Raw genomic sequence first — 12,572 nt, 5'->3', positions numbered from 1 at the left:
TACAGCACAGGGGAGTCTTTCCTGGCTGAAGATCAAGTCAAAGTGTGACACTAGCTGGGCTCTCTCTACCTCTTCCCATGCCCACTCGTTCTCTACATTTAGATCGGGGACCTTGGGTTGTTCTTACTCTGATTGTATTAATGGGAAAGGGAACAGAGATGGGTTTCCTTTGCTGCTTTTTTTTTTTTTTTTTTTTTTTTTTTTTTAGCATTTTGATGTGGGAGTGTAGCTCAATGATTGAACTTGCATGAAACACTGAGGTCCAAATCAACATTGCAAATGAACAGAAAACCAACAATAACAACAAACAACATAATATAAAATCTAAACCCCAAACCAAAGCCAAACAAACAAAACAATACAGTATGCACCAGGAGCATGGCAATACATGTCTGTAATTCCAGAACTCTAAAGACAGAAGCAGCAAGGTGGCCACATGTTAGAGGCCATCTTGGGCTCTGTAGTGAGTTTGAGGCCAGCCTGGGTACATATCACATCATACATGTGGAGGTTAGAGGACAACTCTGGGGGGTTGATTCTCTGCTTCCACCCTTACTGGGATTCCAGAGACAGGCATGAAGAGCTTTTTCAAGGGCAAGTGTGCTAGTGGCCATTTATATGTTGGCCCTGTGGCTGTGGACTGCTCTCAGGTTCCTGCCTCTTTTCTTCCTGTTCCTGTGTTGGGACATCACACCAAAGGATGAGTGCTGCTGCTGGCTGCTGCAACACTCTGGAGTCCTGGGTGAATCTGCCAATGTGTATGCAGTGGCAGTGCCCTGAGCCTCACTAAGTGAAGCTGGGCCCCACCCCCTAACTGCCTCTCTGCCTTGTATGTCCCTTTTGTTAGTAGCTCATCTGTATGGCCCAGTACCCAGGCTGTGGCCTGTGTCATATGGACTTTCTGCCTTCCTCACTCTTACTTCTCCCCAGCTCTGTCTGTGTTGTCTGGGAGATCAGATCAGATGTGTCTGTGTCATTCAGCAGATCTCCTCTTAGCAGGCACAATCCTTCCACCCATCCTGCCTCTGGCCTCCTCTTCTATCTATGCTGTGTTTCCCTTTTCAAACTCTGATCTAGAAAGCTGTTCCATTTTGAAACTTGCAATGACTCTCAACTTCCAAAAACAGCTTTTTGATGATGTAATATGCTTGCCATAAAATGAACCAAGTTAGAGCATGTAATTCAGTGGTTTTAAACTTCCCACAAATGTGCAGCCTCTAACTATCCATTTTGGAGAATTTTTAACACCTGAGGGAAAAACCCTGTATCATTTAGCTGGTCCCTTGAGCCCTACTCTAGCCTCAGGAAAACCACTGATCTACATTCTGTCTCTCTAGAATTTCCTCTCTTGGAAACTTCATGTGAGTGTAGTTAGATGGTGTGTGCTCTTCTGTGGCTTTAGGATCTCAGCAGAATTTCATCCAGGGTCATCCTCACTATAGTTTGTGTCAGAAGGGCATTGTCTTTTTGTTTTTGGTTCTTTGGTTCGATGTTTGCAATGCAGTCTTCCATTGAATGTGTAAACTGCACTTTGCATGCCAGCTCTTCACCTGATGAACACGTACGTTGTGTCCACATTGCTTGTTATAAACAATGCTGAGTTGAACACTTGTATGCAGGGTTTTTTTGTGTAGACATATATTTCCATTTCTTTTCAGAATGTGTCTACTGGTATAATTCCCAATTTGCTACAGAACCAAGAACAAGCTATCTAGCTTTCTGTCTGAGCTTTCTGCGTTAGCCCATGATATTGGTGACACTGTGGGCCTTGATTCTTAATGTTCTCAGGTCTTGAAGACGCCAGACACTTGGCATGTGTTGAATGAGTATTTATAGGAAAGGGGAATATAAGAGCTTCAAGCCCCTTCTGACATAGCTCTCCTGAGGGACATCCCCTGGGGACTTCACCCAGGAGTAGAGAGCACCAACAGACTAAAGGAAGAATTGTATTCAGTTCCAGCTTGGTGAAGCAGTAAGCTTATTGGGGTTCCTTACAGGAGCATGGGTGACTCAAATGTGGCTGCAGCACAAAAGAGCCCCACCCATTCATCTGCTACCTCATTTATGCTCCCAGAGAGGGGAAGGTCAAGCTCCCGAGGATCTCATAGGTCACTCCTATGGCTCTCCTGAGCCTCATGACCTACCTTCTCCCTCCATGAGAGGCTGTGAATGAGCCCAATCTTGTGAGGGTCTTCTGTGGGTCTTCACAACTACTCTGATTCGAGATGGAGCCTGGTCTATGGGAAACCTCCATGGCTCAGCCATGTCCTGAAGTTGGTTGGTCGGCACTATCTAGTTTCATTTCCCTTGCTGTGAAATGGGGTGGAAGAGTTCCTTTTTGCAATTCAGGTTATAATCCATCACTGAGGGGAAGTTGAGGCAGGCGCTGAAAGCACCATGTTCATAGTCAGGAGCCAAGAGACATCCTTGCTGCCATGCTTGCTCTATGCTTAGACTTGGCTGGCTTCTTCATTCTTACACAGTCCAGGACCCAGCCCATAAGATAGTGCCACCAATGCTGCTCTAGATCTTCCCACCCCACGGGACAATCCAGACAGCCCCTGCAGACAGGCCCACCGGGCAGCCCGATCTAGACAGTTCCTCATTGAGGTGTCCATTTGATTCTGAGTCTAATCAAGTTGACAGTTAAAACAATCTAGCACAAGAGACCTTCTCGGTTCTCTCCTGACTATGGCACTCAGTGTTAGCATGCTACATTTTCTGTTTGTGCTGTTTTCTTTCGTCACATGGAAAGCATTCTCCACCTTCCCTGACCGGGGTTGCATTCCTCTGGAGCACTCAGCAGATAGAATCCTAACTGCTTAGGTTTCCAGGCTAATGTGTCCTGTGGATGGCCCTAGACATGTGTGTTGCCAGGGCCTTATCCAAAGCCTGGTATACAGCTAGTGCTCAATGAACGTTCCCATGGGATGAGTTTTATTATTACCTTTCGTATGAGTTCTCCCCCACTCAACCATGTCTACATTTTAAGGAAACTGGATGTGGATTTGTTTTTCTTTTGTGTGGAACATTCTGTGTCCCTGGCGCCTGTGCCATATGTGACAACTGTAAGACAGTCCAAGTCTGCAGCTAAGGGAAGCTGTCTCTGGAGCCCAGCCCCCTGGCTGTTTTCAGTGGCTTCCCCAGGATCTCGCACAAGTGCATGCCAAGCAGTCTGCTTAGCTTTCTGTGGTTTTTGACATATGTAAGTCCCTTGGAGGGTGACCGAGCCCTGAGCAGGGAAAGTCCAGATCACAGAGGGACCAAAGGCAACTCTGTAGCATGAAATTCCATTATTTCAGTTTTCACGTGACCCCATAGACAGTAAACACAAAATCATTCTGAACAAATCTGGGCTTCCTTTTGCTTGAGACTGGAGAATGAATACTCTTCCTTCCTCCCTCCCTCCTCTCTCTTCCTTCCTTCCTTCCTTCCTTCCTTCCTTCCTTCCTTCCTTCCTTCCTTCCTTTCTTTCTTCCTTCCTTTCTTTCTTTCTTTCCTTCTTTCTTTCTTTCATCTCACTATATAGCCCTGGCTGTCCTAGAACTCACTATGTAGACCAAGACGGTCTTGCACTCACAGAGTCCCTCCGGCCTCAGCCTCCTGTGACCTGGGGCTACAGGCATTCACTACCATGCTGCATAGCATAAAGAATAGATTTGGGTTATATTATTAAGACCAGTGGTATGAAGTCAAAGAGGGAGGAAAAGCCTTAAAAATATGAGGAGTGACCAGACCCCTCCACGTATCATGTACCTTTTACTAAGATTAAATATCTATACTCTTTTTTATACATTCATTTAAGGCATTTCACAAGCTGGCTCTTGGAATGTGGCCTTCAACAATAAGCTGTACATTTAATTGAGCAATATTTCTCATATACATTTATAGTTTCAAAGATTTGGCTATTCTTGGCAAGACTACTTTCAGGATAGAGAGGATAAATTCAGATATGACCAAGTTTTATTTAGTTTCCATTACACACAATTGAGTTGGCAGAAGATTAATGCAGGGGAAATCTGGGTGGAATTAATTAGCCCTGAAGAATGACAGTTACCTCATTCCTAACAATATGTTTGGGGTAATGTCAGTTTCTTAGAAAGCTCAACTGTAAAATTACAGTGCTAGCATCCACGTTTTTATTTGAGTTGAAAACTGCGATGTTGAACTAGTCTCTGCTCTGAGTAGATCTCTTAGCTAGTGATGGTTTCCATATTCTGACTTAGGAAGCTTTGCTGAAGATTTCCACTCACTGATAAGTCCTCAAAGGATATAGCTTTCACATCATGTGTCTTTCTCCATGCTTTTCTCAGGAGTGGCAGCTCTCTTACCTGCTGGCTCAGCTGTCATTAGCTTTGCTCAGACCCAGGGTCACCAAGAGAAAAAAACATCTGTCCCCTGTCAGATATTTGGAGAGCCCCAAGCCTCAAGCACAAAGCTGGCCTAGACTGGGTTTCACAGAAGGGAATCAGCCACATTGTTATAGTAACTGAGAGACATGGAGGGTGCTGCGGCTGTGTGGACTGGCATTTGCGTGGCTTGCTGAATGTCCCGGAAGGGCAGAGTGAACAGAATGTAAGGGACATATGACTTTCATCTCTTCCCTACCTGCTCTCCCATTATTAGGTCATGCGGCTGGTGCACAGTGTTGATACATCTGTGGTGTGATGTTCTGTTTGCCTAAGAAATAGTCCTTTCTGACGTACTTCCCACTGTGGGCCGCTGGCTGACAGTGCTTCTTGATGGAGCTCCTGCTCAAAGCTGATGGCAGCCAGGCATCTCCTCATGAAGCTTTCCAACCAGGATACCTTAAAAAACAAGGAAGTGTATGTGCTCATATCTGCAGGTGGTGGGTGAGTGTGCATGTGTGCACAGGTCTGTATGTGCAGGGATGGAGGTCAGAGGACAGATTTAGGGAATCTTTCTGCCTCTCCCCCTATTGTAGGGTCTCTGTGTCTGCCGTGCTTTGTACTCCAGACTTGCTGGTCTGTGAGCTCGCAGGTGATTATTTTGTCTTTCCTCCTGTCTTGCTTTGGGAGTACTTGGATCTCAGATGCACACCACCACATCTGGCTTTTTTATGTGGAATCTACAGCAAAGTCAGCATCAGGTTCATATTGGCAAGTCCTTTTACCCACTGAGCAATCTTTCTGGTCCCTACGTTAACTTTTTTGAGCCAAGTTTGCTCACTGTCCTGGCAATTGCCAGCTAGTCTGGGCTGGATGGCCAGCTAGCTCCAGGACTCCCCCTGTTTCTGTCTCCCTAGCACTGGGATTGCAAGCCTTGGTACCACAAGTGGCCTTGTAATCATAGGTTCTGTGGATCAAACTTAGGGCCTTAGACTTGTAAGGCGAGCACTTTCCCAGGTGAGCAAACCCAATTCTAACCAATCCAGGGTATATGAGGTCATGAAACTTGCAGTCATGTGTGTTTTTACAAGAGAGAAAGCTAGCCCTTCTGTCCTTCATTGGTGATGTTAGGACTTTCCCAGACAGAAAGCTACAGCTCATATGGGCAACAAAAAAGCAGGTTCTTTAATATCTCAGTGCCCTAAAAATGTCTGTCACTAACCAACAGACACTTGTCTGTCTGTCTGGTCCCATTGGTGTCACAGAAGGCCTCATGCTCAACAGGACACTAGCTTTCCTGAACACTGGGTCTACAAGCTTATAGGTCATCTGCCGTTGGCCTCAAGGAAGCATTGGGAAACGGGTGTGTGAGGCTGTCCACCACCAAGTGTTTTGAGATGTACAGATTGATGATGTCCTCTGGTGTGTCTCATCCAGACTGTGTAGGCCTTATGGGAGCAAACATTCATCTCTCTCCACAGTGAAGGGTTCAAGCTTGTCTTGAATCTCTGGGTACCTGGATGTCTGCTGCGTGAGAGTGTTTCTTTTTCAGCTTCCATAAATAGTCTGTTTTCTGATTGTGAATGATGATTCCAATATATTTAAAATAGTTGCAATTTTGTGAAACAGAAGTTGCATGAGAAAAATTCCAAAGGATTGACAAATTATAAATGGGCATTTGTATTACCACCTTAATATGAGATGAGACAGTGGTGAATAAGCAGCATTTGTTAGACATTTTTAGAATATTGAGTATTAGACTTTGTACAGTTGGCATCGCTGCATTACTTACTGTTTTTCATTTGCTGTGACAAATACTTGAAAGTAAAAGAGTAAGTAAGGGATTATTCTGCCTCATAGTTTGAGGGTGCAGTCCACCACGGTGGCCATATCATAGCAGCAAGTAAGGCTGGTCACACTATATCCACAGTCAAGAAACAGAAGGGGCGCTGGAGAGATGGTTCAGTGGTTAAGAGCACTGTCTGCTCTTCCAGAGGATCCAGGTTCAATTCCCAGCACCCACATGGCAGCGTACAACTGTCTGTAACTCCAGCTCCAGGGATCTGATACCTTCACGCTGATATATATTAAAAAAAAAAAAAAAGAAAGAAAAGAAACAGAAAGGGATGGTATTCCGGTTGCTCTCATCCTTTGGCTTTGGTCCATAATCCAAGTCCCTAATAGCACCAGTTACATCCCAGGTCAGTCTTCCCACCTCTATCAAAGCTTTTGATCATGCCCAGAGGTGTGGCTCCTGGACATTCCAAGTTCAATCAAGAGGGCAATGATTAGTCATACCTATTTTGCATATGAACTTTTATATAACTATAACGAAAGTTTTCTTAAAATACAGTCTGTCTGAACCAGCAATGGGATACAGTCTGAGAAACATCCCACAACTCAGTTCAAGAACACATCTTCTGATGGTGTTGTCAGTGGTTTGAGGTGACCTCTTGATATTACCAAGAAACATGAAAACAAGATTATCTTAGGTAGCATTCTACTCCTGTGAAGAGACACCATGACGAAGGCAATTCTCTCTCACACATATACAAAGCATTTAATTGGGGGCTTGTGTACAGTTTCAGAGGCTTAGTCCATTATTCTCATGCAGAGGGAAGAGCAGCAGGCAGACATGCACTGGAGAAGTAGTGGAGAGCTACTGATCCACAGGCAGAGAGGGGGAGACCCTGGGCTTCGAGACCTCAAAGCCTAGAGTGACACATCTGTGCCAATAAAGCCTCTTGATCCATCCCAATGATTAGCCTGGGCACTAAGGATACAAAAATGTGCATCTGTGAGGCCAGTGTTACCCAACCCCTCACACCCTGTCCTCCCCATAGGCTTGTATCCATGTCGTCATAATGCAAAATGAATTTAGTCCAACTTAAAAAGTCCCCATTGCCTTTCACAGTCTCAACACTATCTAAATGTCTAAAGTCTCTTTGAGACTCAAGAAAATCTCTTAACTGTAACCCTCTATAAAATTAAAATAAAAAGCAGATCACATACTTCCAACAGTCAGTGGCACAGAATATAAATTACTATTCCAAAAGGAAGGAAAGGGGCACCAATGAAAAAAGAAATACTGATCGAAAGCAAGACTGAAACCCAACAGGGAAAACTCCAAATCCTGCCTCTCCATGTCTGATGTCAAAGTGCTATTCAGCTCTCCTTTCAGCTTTGTTGATTGCAGCACGCTTCTCTGTCTTGGCTTGGCTCCATGCTTGGCCTGCAGCTTTCCTTGGTAGGCTTCCCATAGCTCTGGCATCTTCAACTCTCCAGCACAATCCATGCCTCACCTTCACAGCTTCAATTAATGGCCTTTCTAGACCTCCATGAAGAGATACCCCAGCCACAGGCCTGACCTCAGTGGCTTTCCTTAACTGGGAAGAGACTTCACAATCCCTTTCTTGAGTTCTTCTTGACTTTAAATCCAGAAGCTCTTGGCTAAAGCTGCCTAGTTCTGCTGCCGCACCTGGAACCTCAACCCTTCTTCCTTTGATTACATTTGCATCAGCTTTCTTTTGTTGATGGTTTCTTTCACTGCTCAAGCATTCCTTTAATTCCTCTTCACAAGTCAGAGGGTTAGCTGGGTGAGGTTTTGCCCAGAGGTTACTACTCCTTTTATTCCATTTAGCATCAAGCTTTTCTTTAAACTTTTTATCTCCATGAACACAGGACTTGGCTCCAATATTACGTATTCTGGTGCTCCTTTTCTCTTCAAGCTGTACATTTTGCATTTCTCTTTGCCTGGTTGCTCCTTTTTAGTGTAGATTTGCAGAGTGACCACTAAGAAGCTCTTGACCCGGTCAGCAGTCTGATGAGGCTGTACCAAGTTACCTGCACGCCATGCTGCTTACTGGAATCCCCTTCTCTCTGCAGTGCATGGCTGGGTGTGCATCTGCGTTTAGAAAGAAGGATGTCTGAGCAACCCTGTTCACTGTCATTAGACATGTTTGTATTTTGGGCTCTAACAGTTGAGTTTCATTGTTTTGCATACAAATACTCCTCCTCCTGGATTTGACAAGGAGTAAAACAAAGACACTCACCAAATGAGTTAAAACAAACAAACAAACAAACAAACAAATAAATGTGTGTGGACCAATCTCAGATGTTTGATTCCTGGGCATTAAAACAGAAACAATTTAGATCGAAAGATGAGGAAAATAGTTCCGAAAGTCATGTCCTGTCAAGTACTCACCACAAAGACATGCTCGTGTTCTCTATAAAGAAAGATGCAGTTCTGTGTGTGATTCTGTGGTGTAACTACACAGACAAGGCCAGTGGGTAGGTAGTCCGTAAGTGCAAACATCCATGCTGGAACAGAGGCTGCAGGGTGGAGCTGTGGAGCAGCGCCTTGTCACAGTTCTCTTTATTACCACAATTTTCCATCAAAATGTGCATTGCTGCTATGACATTTCATTTCCTTTTAAAATGCTATATATGCCATCTTTAGTTTTTACCTTTTAAAGTTGTGGCTTATTCCATCCAAAGATGGGCCTCAGTGTGGATTGTAAATGGAGTCTTCAGTCCCAGGCCTGGCCATGGGGCTTTACTCCCTGCTTTTTTTGTATGGAGGGGCCCTTGGTAGGACCGTGTGTCCCAGAAGGTAGTGAGAACAGCTGGGCCCTGGTCTCCAGAAGACTTGGGTTCCAATGAGAAGGAGAGGAGTCAGTGCATCTAAAGTTAATGCAAAGTTTAGCTGTGGTCAGCAGAGAGACAGAGACAGTCATGGCTGTGCACTGCGGCTCGTGATTCCGCCTGAGATTGTGTCTGCTGCAGACGGATCATGAACCCAGCTGCCATCATTCCTTGTCCCCCAGACCAAGAGACTCTCTGTAGTATCTTGAGCAATTTAGTATTTTGAGTATCTGAGACTTAGACTCTGTAGTATCTTGAGTACTGAGGCGTAGTGGAATCCTCAGTGGTTTCTCAGAGGAACCTGAGAGGCTGACTGACAGGTCTGTGTTGTTTCTTGCAGTTTTCAGTGAAGAGCCCCACTCCAGCCTCTACTTTGTCAATGCATCGCTGCAAGAGGTAGTGTTCGCAAGCACGTCGGGGACCCTGGTGCCCTGCCCAGCTGCAGGCATCCCTCCTGTGACTCTCAGATGGTACCTAGCGACAGGCGAAGAGATCTATGATGTCCCTGGGATCCGCCACGTCCATCCCAATGGCACCCTCCAAATTTTCCCCTTTCCTCCTTCAAGCTTCAGCACCTTAATCCACGATAATACTTACTATTGCACAGCTGAAAATCCTTCAGGGAAAATCAGAAGTCAGGATGTCCACATCAAGGCTGGTAAGTACTCCCCTTCCTTGGGCCTGCTTGGATGGGAGGAGAATGCCCAGAATGCTGGGGATCTGGGGAGCCTCATCAGCTCTTGTGGGCACTGCTGGTGCTGACGGTTCTGAAGTGTCCTTGACTGTAGTGTCCTTGACTTTAAAAGATAGTGTTCTGTGGGCTAGGAGAAGGCCCTGTCTAAAGGACAGGCCTGCCAGGCGTGAGTACCTAAGTCTGTATGCTACCACTAACATACAAATGAAAAAGCCAGATATGGCCACATCCCTGTGACCCCAGCACAGTGAAGGGTGGAAACAGGAGGATCCCTAAGGATTCGTGTTTGCCAGCCTAGCTCTTTGTTCACAGAGAGCTCTTGTCTCGGGATAAAGTGGGAAAGTGATAGAGCAGGACCTGATGTCTTCCACTTGCCCTTTGTCATGAGTATGTGCATGCCTGTGCATATGTGTCATGTGCCATGTATGTGTTATATATAAGTATGTATGTATGTAATACTACACTCATGCTCACATGAATTTAATGGTTATCAAACGCCATGCCAACTTTATTGCATTTGCACAGTACGGCACTTTGATTCATGTTTTCCCTGGCTCACACCGTGCACACTTCCACCCTTTCCCTGCCCCACACCTGAAGGGAGGAGAAATGGAGAAAAATAAAGGTCGCAACTAGAGCTGGGGGGGAAGCATGGCATAACTATGTGCTAGGGTGGGAAGAGTTGATGCAGTAGCCTGACCTTCCCGTTGACATAAAAAGGCTGTGTTCACATTCCCGAGGGCAGAAAACGTTGCTGAAATGTGTTCCCTTAAACTACGTGTTGTATTTTTAAAAACTTGTCATTGCTACAAAGTCACCTCCAAGTCTAGAAATGCTTGGGGAGGGTGACGTAACACAATGAATGGCTGGGTGTGATCTTGATGGTTGTCTTGCTCAGTGTTGAAAACGTAAGAATCTTTACAGTGGCTGAGGAGGTGCTGAAGGACACCAGGGCATGAGCTAAGTATGTGATGTTTGAGAGTCCACATAGGATCATTTTGATATAAGCAATCATACATTTAAAAGTGACTCATATTGCCTGCTCCTCAGCCCTCAAACATTCAAAGAATGTACTTGGAAAAAATCAGAAGATTGGCTTTAATCAGAATCTGGGAACACGCCATGTGTCAAATTGTTAAAATAAAGCAAATGAAATTTGGGTACGGGACCTCACAGCCTGATAAGCAGAGACACCCTGGATGCTTTTGGCTGTTAAGCATATTAGCAAGGTGCTAAGAGCATTTATTTATAGTCCACAAAATACAGCTGTAGAAAGAGCGGGAATTCAGAGAGCTTTCTCTGTGTTTGGATCCGTGATTTCTGACTTGGGTTTTCTGTGGGGTGGAGCGGTTCAGTGCTCCGCTCTCACTTGTTTGTGTGTGGGTGTGAGTGGTGAGTGTGCAGACACAACCTGCCTGAATGTTTACACTGGGTGTCTTGCTTAGTCACTTTCCACCTTGTTCTTTGAGCTAGGGCCTCTCGCTGAGCCTGAAGCTGGCTGATTTGTGTAGGCTGGTGGGTGAGCTCCAGGTCTCTGGGCACCTGGCCCCCAGCACTGGAATTGCAAGGGGGTACTACCATGCCCAGCTTTTACATGGGTTCTGGGGAGCCCAACTCAGGTCCTCTCATGCAGCAGGCACTTCACCCACCGAGCCATTGCTCCAGCTCCCTCACCTGTATCCTCCAAATTTGTCACAGCACCAACAGCTTGTGCTGGATACTGACGCTTTGAAGGGACTGATGTCATAAAGTGTGCCTGCTGCCCCTTTTGCACAGGTGCATGGTTGCTGTTGGTGTGCTGGGACTGACATATCTGTCAGTTTGAACTTGAAACACGGACACCAACATCTTCCCACCGTCTTTCCTTACTTATTTTTGCTTCCTGTTATGAGCAAATTGTGTTTGTATTAATCCTTTCCTTCTATTCATTTAATTATTCTTCAGTGCTAGGGACTGAGCTCAGGTGCTTTGCTTTCACAGGCTGAACACAGGCTTGGCAACTGGGCCATCCTCCCAGCACTCCTTTAACCCTTTAGACTGTTTACTGAGTGCAAATGCTGCTTCCCTCCTGAGGGAAGAACCACAGGGTGGAGCTGAGGAGTTCTCTCTCATTGGGTCGCTTATGTCACCCAACAGGATTAGGCCTCAAGGCTCATTCTGGAAAGACCCATTGCACCCTTACTTTTTCTTTCGCAGCATGGAGTTCAAGTCCTCATCAAGGTTCACCAGTTTAGTTTATTTTTAAATTTATTCTTTGAAAAGTTTATACATGTATATAATGTATTTGGGGAATATTTGCTCCCCACCCCATTTTTCCCTCCAGTTCTTCCTGGATCCATCCTAGCACCTCCTTCCTGTTTTAGTTAACGACCCAGTGAGTTCGATTATATATACACGGGTCTGTATATACACGGGTCTGGAACACTCTTGAGGAAAACCACTCTCCCTTCTTGAGTGGCTATCAGCTACTAATATCTTCCAGCTTTAGCAGGATGATCCTTTCCCTTCCATGCTGAAATGTTTACTGTCTTGATCTTGTGCAGGTCTTATGCAGGTAAACACAGCTACTCTGTTCATGAATGCAAACAGACCTGTCATCTTTCACCCTGATCCTCTCTGGCTCTTATAGTCTGTGTATGATTTTGACTCAGGCATAGGTGCCTGAAAGTGGAGGTGTTTCTGCTTACTGTGCCTCATTAACTTTGAATAATAGTTCTAACGTGAAACACTTCCTGTCCAAAGACTTGGGTGCACATGGGCTACTGTTGTGCTGCTGTCCTTTGCCTGTCTGTGCTTGCCAATTAGCAAACAGCAGTGAGTTGCAGGAGCTCAGGAAGGGCAAACACATTCATCACCTGCTTTTTCCTGAGCAAACTGTGCCTAAT

The 12,572-nt window shown here is 45.4% G+C and overlaps 1 protein-coding gene across 3 annotated transcripts in view; it reads left to right on the top strand.

Annotated features, from left to right (window-relative positions):
* Nucleotides 1-12,572, top strand: part of Dscam (DS cell adhesion molecule) — a 547,677-nt gene that overhangs the window by 89,869 nt on the left and 445,236 nt on the right. For all 3 annotated transcript variants that reach the window (XM_060370834.1, XM_060370835.1, XM_060370836.1), the window contains exon 2: nt 9,334-9,651. In XM_060370834.1, the coding sequence (XP_060226817.1) occupies nt 9,334-9,651 (318 nt within the window). The remainder of the gene's footprint in view (nt 1-9,333; nt 9,652-12,572) is intronic.

This window comes from Meriones unguiculatus, chromosome 17 (assembly GCF_030254825.1).
Source record: "Meriones unguiculatus strain TT.TT164.6M chromosome 17, Bangor_MerUng_6.1, whole genome shotgun sequence".
Lineage (NCBI taxonomy): Eukaryota > Metazoa > Chordata > Mammalia > Rodentia > Muridae > Meriones > Meriones unguiculatus.
The sequence above is the reverse complement of the archived record's forward strand: the minus strand, read 5'-3'. Positions and strand labels throughout refer to the sequence as shown.